This window comes from Panthera onca, chromosome F2, assembly GCF_046562875.1.
Source record: "Panthera onca isolate mPanOnc1 chromosome F2, mPanOnc1 haplotype 2, whole genome shotgun sequence".
Lineage (NCBI taxonomy): Eukaryota > Metazoa > Chordata > Mammalia > Carnivora > Felidae > Panthera > Panthera onca.
In genome coordinates this window covers 6,965,807-6,978,883 of record NC_138356.1, presented here as the reverse complement: position 1 = coordinate 6,978,883, position 13,077 = coordinate 6,965,807, and the positions used below count along the sequence as shown (strand labels likewise).

The 13,077-nt window shown below is 42.4% G+C and overlaps 1 protein-coding gene across 3 annotated transcripts in view; it reads left to right on the top strand.

Moving 5' to 3' along the window:
• The first annotated feature begins 2,911 nt into the window (after positions 1-2,911).
• Positions 2,912-13,077, top strand: part of LYPLA1 (lysophospholipase 1) — a 31,264-nt gene continuing 21,098 nt past the window's right edge. The window contains exons 1-2 of one of the 3 annotated variants that reach the window (XM_081792289.1): positions 2,912-3,021; positions 4,510-4,541. Coding sequence is in view for 1 of the 3 variants with exons in the window: in XM_060610532.3 (XP_060466515.3) it covers positions 3,497-3,565; positions 4,510-4,541 (101 nt within the window). In the remaining 2 variants the exon portion in view is untranslated. Of the gene's footprint in view, positions 3,022-3,376; positions 3,566-3,993; positions 4,056-4,509; positions 4,542-13,077 lie in introns of those variants that run through there. The other 2 variants (XM_060610532.3, XM_081792290.1) reach the window with 2 other exon arrangements.

The following is a 13,077-nucleotide window of genomic DNA, read 5'->3' as shown; positions in this document are numbered from 1 at the left end:
ACAGAATCCGAAACAGGCTCCAGGCCCTGAGCTGTCAGCACAGAGCCCGACGCGGGGCTCGAACCCACGGACCGCGAGATCATGACCTGAGCCGAAGTCGGACGCTCAACTGACTGATCCACCCAGGCGCCCCCTCCCCACTCTGTTTTAGTGAGGTTTCATGTTACTGATTTTCTTACATTGCACATCTGCAACTTCACTAGATCTTTCCCAACTGTTCTGCAGCTTTATTCCATTTTTTCTTTAGCAGTGTGTGCGATTTAACATGGTTCTGTTCTTTCCAGTAACACAGGCCTAAAGTAGTAAACTGTTTTAATTTGTCTTTCTTTAATAATTTGAAAAGTGGGGCACTTCCTTGTGTTAGTCATTTGGATTTTCTCTTCTGGATATTGCCTACAATTTGGTGGGAGGAATAATGGAGAAACCATCTGAATTTTCTCTCAAAGGCAGCCAGTTATTCTGCTATCATTTACCGAAAAACTCATTTTTCTATTGATTTGAAATGTCACCCTTAACATATACCTATTTCTCTTATGTTTCTTTTTTTTCTTGCAGTTTTCATTCCATTTTACAACTAAATCGACTCAACTAAGGGAATTCAGTAAAGGATCTGATCTACTTGTACTTTCTTACATTGGTAATTTACTCTTGTAGCCAATGTAATTCTAGGTGATATTGATGGGCAGGGAAAACACTTTTTCTTCTACTCTCTTAGGTTCAGTAACTGCAGGCTGGCAAGCTGAATTGACAAAAAATGGATTAATAGGAGAAAAAGGGTTATTTCATATGCCTATGTTGGGTACCTCACAGAAATGACACAGAAACTCTAAAGAGTTGGAGCACCTTGCTGGCTCAGTCCGTGGAACCTGTGATCTTGATCTTAGGGTCATGATTTTGAGCCCTACGTTGGTCCTTGAGATTACTTAAAGAGAAAAAAATAACACACAACTCTAAAGAGGTAGTCAGACATAGAGGCTTATGTACCATTTGAAGAAAGGGAAATAAATTTATGGAGAAATGATAAGACAAAGAAAAAGGGTTTTGAGCTTCTAGGGTTTGTAAATTATGGGAAGGTAAATTTGTAGGGGAACTAATGAAAGATAAAAGTTATTTAGCAAAGTTTGTGAAATAGCACTTTGGTGCCAGCTTTCTGTCTTCTTTGTGGCCATAAACCTCCCCCCAGGAGAGATTTATGACCGTCCTGTTCTTTTTTTTCTTAATGTTTATTTATTCTTGAGACAGAGACAGAGTGTGAACAGGGGAGGGGCAGAGAGAGAGGGAGACACAGGATCTGAAACAGTCTCCAGGCTCTGAGCTGTCAGCAGAGTCCGACGTGGGGCTTGAACCCATGAACTGTGAGATCATGACCTCAGCCGCAGGTAACTGACTGAGCCACCCAGGCGCCCCTTAGAGTTTCTGTTCTTAAAGGAAACCCCAAAATGGCTTATTTCTCCATCTATTGTTTCTCAGTGGCCTTAAGGCAAAATGATCAATATTGCCAAATGGCAGAATTTGGGGCATGAATTCTGACCCCCTTCAATGTCACATGTATGGGAGGGTTGGTACCTCAAATTGCCATATTTCTTTTTTTATGTTCCTGGGTTTTCCTGCATGTCTATTCTCCCACGCGCATGAATTTTAGAATTATTTTATGAAATTAGAAAATTTGATTGGGATATTCAAAAATAATTGTTATCAAAGTATAAACTATTGGGATTTTAATTGGAAGTACATTGTGTTAGTAACTCTGAGCAAATTAATAACCTTATAACAGTGCATCTTCCTATCCAATTATTTGCTCTCATACCCTGGTGCCTTCATGCTTTTTCTGATATAGGTCTGATACATTCTTGTTAAATTTTGCTTGAATACATTTTTTTAAACTTCTATTGCAAATATTTTTTCTTCCATTAGATATTCTAACCAGGTATTGTTTGTAGACGGAAAACCCACTCATTTTTGTATATTGATTTAGTAATTAGCTATATTGCTAAATTTTCTTGTAACTACTCTTAAGTTTTTCCTATTTTCTGTTAATTCTGAAAATAACTATAATTTTGTCTTTTTTCCATTATAATTCTTTCATTCCCTTACGGGAGGAAAAGAGAGATCAATTAATTAGAACATTAAGGTTCTTTAGAGGATGTGTGACTTGGGAGAATCTTGCAGGAATAGTAGCATTTGGATAGGGAGGGAGGGGCAGGTGACTGAAATACAGGAAATTGAGCAGTTCAACTCCCCATTGTTGGAAGTTAATCGTTAGAACGGATTGGTGCCCCGGGGAACTATACATATTACATCATAGAAAAAGTCACATACTAGGGAATGTGTCGTGGTCACAGTAGGAGCTAAAGTTTTTCTCTAGATCACAGCCAAATACTTAAAAGCCTGACATAAACACGTATACTCTTATGTGAAATGAGGCACATTATCATTTTCAGTAAGTCAGCACCAGCGACATTTTTGAATTCTCAGCACTCCAATCCAAGATACGAGTCATAAAAACAGTACCAGTAAGATCCCCAACCCTTCAGCATTCTGGCTACCATGTGAATTAAAGTGCAGTGGGTTTTTGAGACCCTTTTGTTCACCAGCTTCCTTCCCTACCTTAGGCGCTACTCTCTAAAGATTGTATAGATCCTTTAAGTTTCTCCACTGAATTGCTAACTTCTGAAGGTCAAGGCATTTTGGTTTTAAGCGTTTCTGCCTCTTGTCGCCTCCCGGATACACAAAGTGATGTAATTTGAGCCACCGTGCAGAAAAGGGGCCATCCAATCTTGTGCTTAAATCGGTACAGTGTTAATATTCGTCAGTCATAAATTGTGGATCCGCAATCGAGTGCTTTCCTTTTCAGGTGAAGTTTAAAGGAGGAGGGGAGCCCACCCCCAAACTGCACACTAGCAGAGCCCCGAATGGAAATACGGCACAGGCTCCACCGGCCTCTCCCAGTCCAGTCCTTCTTGACTCTTACGAACTGAGTACAGCCCTGGCTTCGGGAGACAAAGGAATATCCGCGACTGGGTACGACGACTGGCTTCGGGGATAATTATTTTCATCACGGGGCCCCAGGAGCGGAGGATAAAGCTGGGCTCCGGGGACCACGCGGCTGGCCTGGGCCTCCGAGCCTTCCCCGGGGTGCCCGGGACGCCCCACGGGCAGGAGCGCCGCGTGGCCACCCGCACCGAGCGCTCGCGGGCCGCGGGGCACCAGAAGGTCCGCTTCGGTCGCAGCCAATCGGGCGCACGGAGAAGCCGGGCATTGTGACACGCCGGCCGAGCGGGCGGCGGGGGAGGGGCGGGCCGACCGGCGTCTCGCAGCGCGGGCGCGCGCGGAGCCGGCGCAGGGCGGCCGGGCGCCTCGTTGGCGCGCACGCGCCTGAGCGCGCGCCCGGAGGGGCGGGCCGGGACTCGCCGCTCGCACGCCCTTGGGCCTGGGCCGGGGCCGGGCGCCCGCTCTCCGTTCCGCCGCCGACGCGCGCCGTCAGTCGAGCCGGTGTATGTGCGGCAATAACATGTCTGCCCCGCTTCCCGCCATCGTGCCCGCCGCCCGGAAAGCCACCGCTGCGGTGAGTGGCGGCGGCCAGGGTTCGGAGGGGCCCGCTCGGCCCGCCGCCGGCTGCCGCCTCTCGCGCGGGGCCGGCGTCGCAGGCCGGTGGGCGACCGGTGGGTGGGCGCGCTCCGCCCTGCCCCTCGTGGGGGGCGGGGGGGTGGGGAAGAGCTGCTCGGCGCGGGCGGAGGGCGCGTGCGGAGCGCGCCGGGGTCGCGGCCGGCCCGGAGGATTCGCCTCCCTCCCGCTCAACGGCCCCCGAACCCGAGTCCTCCGCATTGCGGAGCGAGTGCGGCCCGCCGGACCCCCGGAACCCTCCCCGCCGCCCCCCCCCCCCCCCCCCGTCCCAGCTTGGGGACAGTGGCGTTAGCGGACAAGCGCCTTAACACGAGGTGGCTTTCTAACATGCTTCTGTCTCATTTGTGATGAGGGAATGCTTTATTTTCTTACCTCGCACTCTTGTTCTAAATTAAAGAAGTTTGAAGATTTCGTGTCTCCCAAAACCAGAGGTGCTGTTTTTTGGTTTTGTTTTGGTTTTTGGTTTTTGGGTTGTTTTTTTTTTTTTTTTTTTTTAAGGAAACTTGGGTATGAGGATCTCAAACTTTTTATCCCCGCCCGGAAGTTCCTTTTTGCGATGGAAAAATTCGGCACCCTATGCGAAGCTTGCATGGTTTGATTGGAAAGAGACAAAGTCTTTTTCTTAACATGGGTCGACATTTGCACCTAGGAATGTCTACTTGGGACCTCTTTTAAGTGCTAAAACGCCACCTTGATTATCTTAGGAACTCGGGGAGACAAGTTAAAGATTTTCGTCACTTAAGAGGTCTGTAGAGATTGATGAACTTGCTGAAGGCAGTGCTCTGTAATTGCGGCATCATCCACCGTAACCGAGGCCTCAGTGTCTAACGCTTCTCTGTGGGTTTGTTTAGGCATTGCTTATTAATTTTCCCTCTTCTCTTTTAGGTGATTTTCCTTCACGGCTTGGGAGATACAGGGTAGGTACTGCTGGTAGTAAGAGTAATGAAATGGGGTTATGCAACCCTACTTACACCATCAAAGGTTTGTTTAAGGCTTCAGGGATTGTATGAAAAGAAGATTGCTGTTAGTCCTACTTCTTACAGCCCAGGAATAAGATACAGCCTTTTCATTTTTGAATTTTTCTCTCATCATCTTAAATTTGTCATGTTTCGTCTCCTGTTTCCGGAACATCTTAAAGTTGCAAACTCTTCTCCCGAGTTGCTGGGGGTATTGGATGCAAGAGATAGGCGGAATGTTTGTAGAGACAGTGTGCAATTGAGAACTTTCTCCAGGAGTTAAAATTGCAGGACGGGCTGAGAAGTAGTTGGTTTTGGTAAGACACGTAATAGCAACGTGAGGTCTACGGTGTTCTGATTGAGAGCTTAGATAGTCCCTTAAAAGAAGAAATCAGTTGAAGTGCAGGGGAGACCACTCAAAGATTTATTTGGAGGCTGATGAGCCAAATTTTGTTGTGCTAACTTTAGTCACATGATTTTATCTTTCCCTTAGGCTTTTTCTGTTTTGAGAGATGTGTGTTTTGGAAAGGTTTTTGTTTTTTTGTTTTTTTTTTACTGTTTTGTTTTATTTTTGCGAGAGAGAGAGAGTGCGAGCGGGGGAGAGGCAGAGAGAGAGGGAGACACAGAATCTGAAGCAGGCTCCAGGCTCTGAGCTGTCAGCATAGAGCCCGACGCAGGGCTCGAGCTCATGAACTGGGAGATCATGACCTGAGCTGAAGTTGGACGACTGCATCAGCGAGGTGCCCTGAGAGGTTTTTGTTTTTAATGTAAAGCAGTGATTATCAGGGGCACGTGTCTGGCTCAGTCAGTAGAGCCTGTGGCTCTCTCTCGGTCTCAAGAGTGGTGAGTTCAAGCCCCACACTGGATATGGAGCGATAAACCAGTGATTACCAATTTGAAACTTGGGCAAAATTACAGAACTGGAGGAAAACTGAAGATAGATAAATTTTGGATAAAGTAGCCAAAAACCATTAAATGTTCTTTCCAAGAAGGAGGTGTTGGGCTAGATGAATTGTTAAAAGTGACTCCTAATATTCTTTTATGTCCACTAAGTAGAGGTGCATGACACATACCTTGTATGGAGCTGGGGAACAGGTTGCAGGACTCTTTCTGCACGTTTGACAATCACGTTGTCTTGTGAAAGTGACAGACTTTTTTTTTTTTTTTTTAACTATTATTTAACTGAAGAGAGTCTCACAGCTCTTTTACAACCAATCCCTGACAAGTCAAGGAGGAACTTGCTACCCTGTAACTTTCTCTTTAAGGAGACCCAGGCCTAAAGAATCAGTCCAAGAGAAGAAAAAGCTTCAGTGTAGGAAGATTCTCTGTAGACCCCAATTTAGCCAGATTCCATCCATGAGCTGAAGTTAGACTGAAAATGATGAAGGAAATGTGAGATTAAAATTACCAAGAGCATCCAGGCATCTTGACCAAGAATTAAGTTTATGTAAAAAATTAAAGGTCTCCAATTCTAAAAATACTTCACGAGATAAAAGCTGACTCTGAATTGGTCCCATGAATACATGGTGAAATTCAGAAGCAATCAATCTGACAAGTGGCAATTTAATGTTTAAAATATGGGCTAAATTGGCGGATGATGGGGATTAAGTGATTTTGTTCGTTGCTATAAAATTGGGCAGGTTTTGCCTTTTTTTTTTTTCTTTTTGGTTAAGACTTTTGTAGAACCAGCCAAGGTATACTGTCTGGTAACATAGGTCTCCAGGTCTGTGTCTTTTAGATTCCTCGTGAAAAAAATGGTGACCAAATATGATTGGAAGACCCATGTAATTCTATATTTTGACAATTCTAATATATAATTTCCCCCACATTTTTGTTTCTGAGATTGGTGCTCATTTTACTACACGTGTGTTTATTGTGGTGGTGATTTTTTTTTCCCCCTTAAAAAGCTGTTTTTTTCAGTGGTGTCTCTTATTTAGATTATGTCTTACTGTCCAGGAAATACGAAGTGGCATATTGTCCTCTTGAAAAATTTTATAGCATATGCACTAGCATGTTTAAAATTCTGAAAAGTTCTGCTGTAAAGAAACACCTATGGTAAAATGTTGCTAATAACATGTATAATAAACTGTGAAACTAGTATTCAAAGAAATATGTTTTAGACTATACTGTATGGTGTGAGATCACAGATTTCCTTCTAAAATAAGAGTAGCTGTTAGGATTATGAAAATGTTATATTAGTATTGTAAACAAATTCAAACTGTAAATATGAGAGGAGAATGAAAATTAGTTGAAATCCAAAAACCCAGAAGTACTTATTTTTGATAGCAATTTAAAAAATGTTGCATTTTGAAGTATTTTCAAATTTGTGGAAGAGTTGCAAGAATAGAGATTGCTCAATACCTTTTACCCAGATTCACTAATCTCTGTCTATTGAATAGGTTACTATGTTTGCTGAACCCCCTGAGGGTAAATTGCAGTTATCCTGATTCTTTATTTCCAAACCCTTTAGCATGTATTTCCTAAGAACAAGGAGAGTCTTTTACGTTACCCCAGAACAGTTCATCACGTTTGGGAAATTGAACACTTAATATCATTGTCTAATACAAGAGTTATTCAGACTTTACCTGGTGGTACATCCTGTTCATTGCATCATGTCAGCATGCAAATGATAGCATTTGTCCCCTTGTTGTTTACTTGGATCACTTGAGCAAGATGGCATTTTCCAGGTTTCTCTACTGCAGTTATTGTCCCTTTGTAGTTTAAAAAGCAACTTGTAGGGAGATACTTTGAGACTTTGCAAATTGTACGTTAAGCTTTCACCCAGTGTTTTTAGCATCCATTGATGATTCTTGCTTGACTCAGTTGTTAATATGATAACGATTTTCTAAGTCTGTCACTCTTTATGTTTATTACTTTGCCCCTACCCATTTTTTTTGTATGGACTATAAATTTAGGGAACGGCATTTCATCATTGTTACTGTGTTTTAAAATTTTTAGCTCTTTGAAAACAACTGTAAATTTACATAAATGTTTAACAGAAGTAGTATTTAGAGCTCCTGATGCTCTTCCTCTCAGATTACCCAGTTGTTAACATCTCTGGAACAATTGGGACATACTGAAGAAGTATTGCCTCATTACTCTATAAAATTTCAGTGTGTATCTTGTAAGTACAGGAACATTCCCACATCACCACAGTTAACCATCAATCAGGAAGTTAACATTGATCATCAAATACCTTGCTTTTGTCATCACATTTTCTTGATTTGACCCAATCATGTCTCTTACGGGCCCAGGATCCGATTCAGGATCCCATGTTGCGTTATCATGTGCCCTTAGTCTCCTTCAGTCTAGAGCAGTCTTTCCTTGTCTTTCATGACTTGACACTTTTTGAGAATACGGGCCAATGACTTTGTGGACTGTCCTCAGTTTGGGTTTATGTAATGTCTCCTTCTGACTTAAGCCTTTTTTGACAAAAATAACACAGGTGTTGCTGTGTTCCTCTCTATGGATTGTATCAGACACATACTGTGTTGGTTTTTGTTCACTGGTGATGCTACATTTTCTCACCTGGTTAAGACAGTGTTTGCTCCATTTCTCCACAGTAAAATTAATAAGTGTGTTTACTTAAGAATATTTTGTGGGGAGATGTAGCAGACTATGAGTCTGGAGTTCTTTCTTGTCCGGCAAGAGAGCAGATGCAGAATTGAAAGGCTAGTGTTCGGGAGGAGACAAGAGCCCTGAACAGGGGTTTTGTCTCCGGATTTATTGAGCTCATAAGATATTACTCACGTGGTGAATGTGAAGAAAACAAGATCTTACACACGTGAATGTGGAGAAAATAGACAGTAATCATTAACTTGTGTGGAAGGAGCAAAGGGTCTGGAGGGCAAGTGGAGTTTGTCATCAAAGAACAGTAGTATATTGGCGTCAGATGGACAGTAGTTTCCTGCAGGTGATGTAATAAGCTACTGCTGATCCCATTATAATGTCCTGCTAGCTATCCTCGGGTGCTTTCTCCCCCATGGTGGCGGCTTTCCACTCTAAGCTTTTTTCTAACCCATTTATGTAAGTAGAACCTATTTCCCCACGGGGAGATGCTTCGATATTATGAAAACATGTTTCTCGCCAAATTTTCCCCTATGGATTTAGTGTCCATTAATGATTCTTGTCCATACCTATTATTGTGAAAGTTCCAAATGATGATCTTTTCAAAAAATCCTTCATTCTAGATTTATTCATTGGCAACTCTCCCTTCTCCCTTACTTATTATGTATTCATTTATTCATTTTAAAGTGTCAAATCAGGACAGACTCTTGGATTGCTGTTTTACTCTGAGGGTTACAAACTTAAATCTATCGTATTTTTGAGGTCAAATCGTCTTGTAGTTGGCTAGCGGGAGCCCCTTCAAGCTGCTCTTATGGGACATGTCTCCATCATTCCTTGAGCACTTCCCTGCTTTCTGATACAGCAAGATCTGTTCCAGGATCATCTTATATTTTTCCTACTTCAGTCCTGGGACTCAGCCATTTTTTTCAAGAGCTCTGGTTCCTTTTCATAGAGTATTATTTAGGAACCTAGATCTGAGTGCCGGATGTGCTTGTTGAAGGAATCGTTACTTCTAGATCCTTTCCGTAGACAAAACTGGAAGTGTAGCTACATAACATAGGTGTGTGGACACACATCTATATCAGTTTTGAAATTTACATATATTAAAATTTGGGGCTTTATACTGATTTCCTCCAGTTCCAGTCAGCACCACTGGGATTATGCTAGCCTTCCCTCTTTCCGTATTTGTAACTCCATAAGAAACCTGGCTTCTGTTCTGCAATTTTGGCCAGTAGTGCATTTTGGCATTGCCTCATCACCCTTCCAGGTGCCCCCGCCCACAGCTTTGCTTCATACATGGGAATCACCTCCACACCTGACTGCCCTCCTCGCCCCCACACAGCTGAATGTGACACTTGAAAGCTCAGTTCCAGTTAAGGGGAGCAGGGAAGGAGAAAAGGCCAGGTGGAAAACTTGGCCCTCTTCATGTAAACTTCCCTCCATATGTTCCAGGAGTTACTGGTCTGTATTACCCATCTACATGAGAATTTTCTAGGCTGTGGAGATTTTAAAGCTTAGAAAAGAAGGTTTCAAAAGAAAAAAAAAAAAAGACAGGGGCGCCTGAGAAGCTCAGTCGATTAAGCAGCTGACTCGATTTCGGCTCGGGTCAGGATCTCATGATTCGGGAGATCAAACCCTGCATCGGGCTCTGCACTGGTAGTGCGGAGCCTACTTGGGATTCTCTCTCCCTCTCTCTCTCTGCCCCTCCCCTGCTTGCACGTGCGCGCTCTCTCTCTCTCTCTAAAAATAAATAAACATTAAAAAGACAAAAATAAAGTTTCAAAGACAAATGTTTAAGTAGATTAAGTCTTAACTGAGGGATCAAGTAAGATGAAAAATAATATTGAATTGGCAACATGGGTATATTTTGTGACCGTTCATTTGCAGGTCTTTCTGTAATCAAGAACTAAGAGAATTATAGAGTGGGATTTGGGGATCATTTAGTTACAAGGACTAGAAAACTGTTCAACTAGTTTATACAAAATTTATGGAAGGATACAAGATAGCTCATTAGCATATAAGCTCCAAGAAGGCAAAGATTTTTTTAATTTCATTGAAATAAAAGTCACCTGAGAACACAGGTTTTTTGTATTTAACTTAATGCTTACCATACCATAAAAGTCACCTGAGAACACAGGTGTTTTCTATTTAACTTAATACTGCATCCTCAGGGCCTGGACGCTGCTGGATAAGTAGAAGAACTAAGTGTTGAGTAGATGAATGAATGAATGAGGAATTAAGGCGCAAGACCTATGATGGGAATTAGTCACCAAGTATATTAAGTTTCCTAGGGCTGCCATAGTAAAACACTACAAACTAGATGGCTTAAAGCCACAGCAATTTATTGTCACAGTTAAAGAAGTTAGGAGTCCAGTGTCAGGGTGTCAAAAGGACTACAAATGCTCCCTGCAAAAGCTGTTGGGGGGAACCCTGTGCCTCTTCCAGGTTGTGATGGTTCCTTGGCTTGTGATGGTTCCTTCCAGTCTCTGCCTCCCTCCTCACATGGCCATTTTGCTGTTAATCTGTGTACTTTCCTCATTTTTTTTTTTTTCTCATTTCTAATAAGGACACCAGTTGCTAGATTTAGGGCCCACCCTAATCCTAATAAATCCCATCTTGATCCTTAACAGATGACATCTGCAAAGAGCCTATTTCCAAATAAGGTCACACTCTGATGTTCCAGGTGAACATGAATTTTGGTGGCTGCTATTCAGTCAGCTGCAGGCACCAAAGTGCCTTTCATCTCTCTGCTTTTCATCCCCTTGTGCTCTCTCACTTTTGCTTCTTTCTGTGTATTTGCACAATTTCCTCAGCTGACACATTTTTCTGATCAAAATGGACCACCCCAGCTCTGACTTTATATCAACCCTAATTCTGGTGTTCAGGTAAGAATCTGACCCCGTCTTGGGGCACCTGGTAGCTCGGTCAGTTAAGCATCTGACTTTGGTTCAGGTCATGATCTCATGGCTCATGAGTTCGAGCAGTGCGTTGGGCTCTGTGCTAACAGCTTGGAGCCTGGAGCCTGCTTCAGGTTCTGACTCCCTCTCTCTCTCTGCCCCTCCCTGGCTCGAGCTCTGTCTCTCTGTCTTTGTCTCTCTCTCAAATAGAAACAAACATTTTAAAAAACTAAAAAAAAAAAAAAAAAAAAATCTGACCTAATCTTGGGGCGCTTGGGTGGCTCAGTTGGTTGAGCGTCTGACTTCGGCTCAGGTCACGATCTCATATCTTGTGGGTTCAAGCCCCGCATCGGGCTCTGTGCTGACAGCTCAGAGCCTGGAGCCTGCTACGGATTCTGTGTCTCCCTACTCTCTCCCCATCCCCCACTCATGCTGTATCTCTCAAAAATAAGTAGACATAAAAAAAAAAAAAAAACGAATCTGACCCACCTTGGGTCATTTTGCTCTTAGCCAGATAGTTGGTAAGACTCATTAGGACAGATAGGAGAGATTATGTAACTGTGATGTGCTACTGGGACAGGGATGGTAATAAGTAGTGCTTCTTGTACAAACCTGGAATCTTTGTTTTTAGTTCCACACCATATTACTATGGAGTAGTGAGCATAACGGAAATAGACTTTAGTTACTTTGTTGTAGTCTTTTCTAAAAGTACAATTGAGAAATAAAATAGTGTGAATTTGTGATATTTCTTGGGATATGCCTGGAAATTTTTTTTGGACTCAGAAAACCTTTGTATGTATATGTGTGTGTGCATGTTTTGTTTTCTTTTTCTGTTTCAAATAAGTGAAATATATTCTGATTGATCTAGGTTTCTGAACAGTAGATTGTTCATTTAACTGAAGCTTTGTGTCGACTTCTTGAATCTTGAGGTTTCCACTGACTTTGAAAATTAACAAAAGGACTGGAAACAAGTTGGCCGTACTTTTGTATAATTCAGTTACAGTCAAAGATCTTTAGGGGTACCTGGGTGGCTCAGTCGGTTGAGCATCTGACTTCGGCTCACGTCATGATCTCACAGCTCATGAGTTTGAGCCCTGTGTCTGGCTCTGTGCTAACAGCTCAGGGCCTGGAGCCTGCTTCAGATTCTCTGTCTCTCTCTCTTTCTCTCTCTCTAGTCCTCCCCTTCTCGTTACTCTCTCTTTCTCTCTCTCTCTCAAAATAAATAAACGGTAAATTTAAAAAAAATTTTTTTTTAAAGAAAAATAATAAAAATAAACATTCAAAGAAGATTTTTTATAAGCGATGGGGAGATTATGGATGGGAAAACTAAGGACTGGAAAAGCATTGATTCTCATACTTTAATATGCATAAAAATCACCTGGAAGGCTCAATGTGGTCCCCACCACCAGAGTTTCTGATTCACTGGGTCTGGGATGGGGCCCGGCAATTTGCATTTCTGACAAGTTCCCAGATATTATTACTGATCTGGAGAGAACACTTTGAAAGCCACTAGTCTGAGCTGTCTGTATCCACACTTCTACATAGAGGCAGAGTTGGGACTAGAACTCAAGATTTCTGTTCTTTTTCTCATAAGAGTTCTTAGTATTTCTTGTGTAGAAGAGTGGTTGGCAAACAGTGGGCCACAGTTCAGTTCTGGCCTGCCCCTTTTTAAAAACTTCTTCAGTTGTTAATGTTATTTATTGAAATATGATTTGCATATCATAAAAGCAACTCTTTTAAAGTGTACAATTCCATAGTTTTTAGTATATTTACAAAGTTGTGGAACCATCACTAAGGTGTTAATTGCAGGATATTTTCAACATCCCCCAAAGAAATGGCACACCTGTTTGCAGATATTCTTTATTCCCTTCCCTGGCAACCACTAATCTCCTTGTGGTTCCTATGGATTTACCTCTTCTGGATATCTCATATAAATGGAATTGGATAATATTTGACCTTTTTGGTATGCATTCTTTCACATAGCATGTTTTTCAGGTTCATTCATGTTGTGACATGTATCAGTACTTTATTCC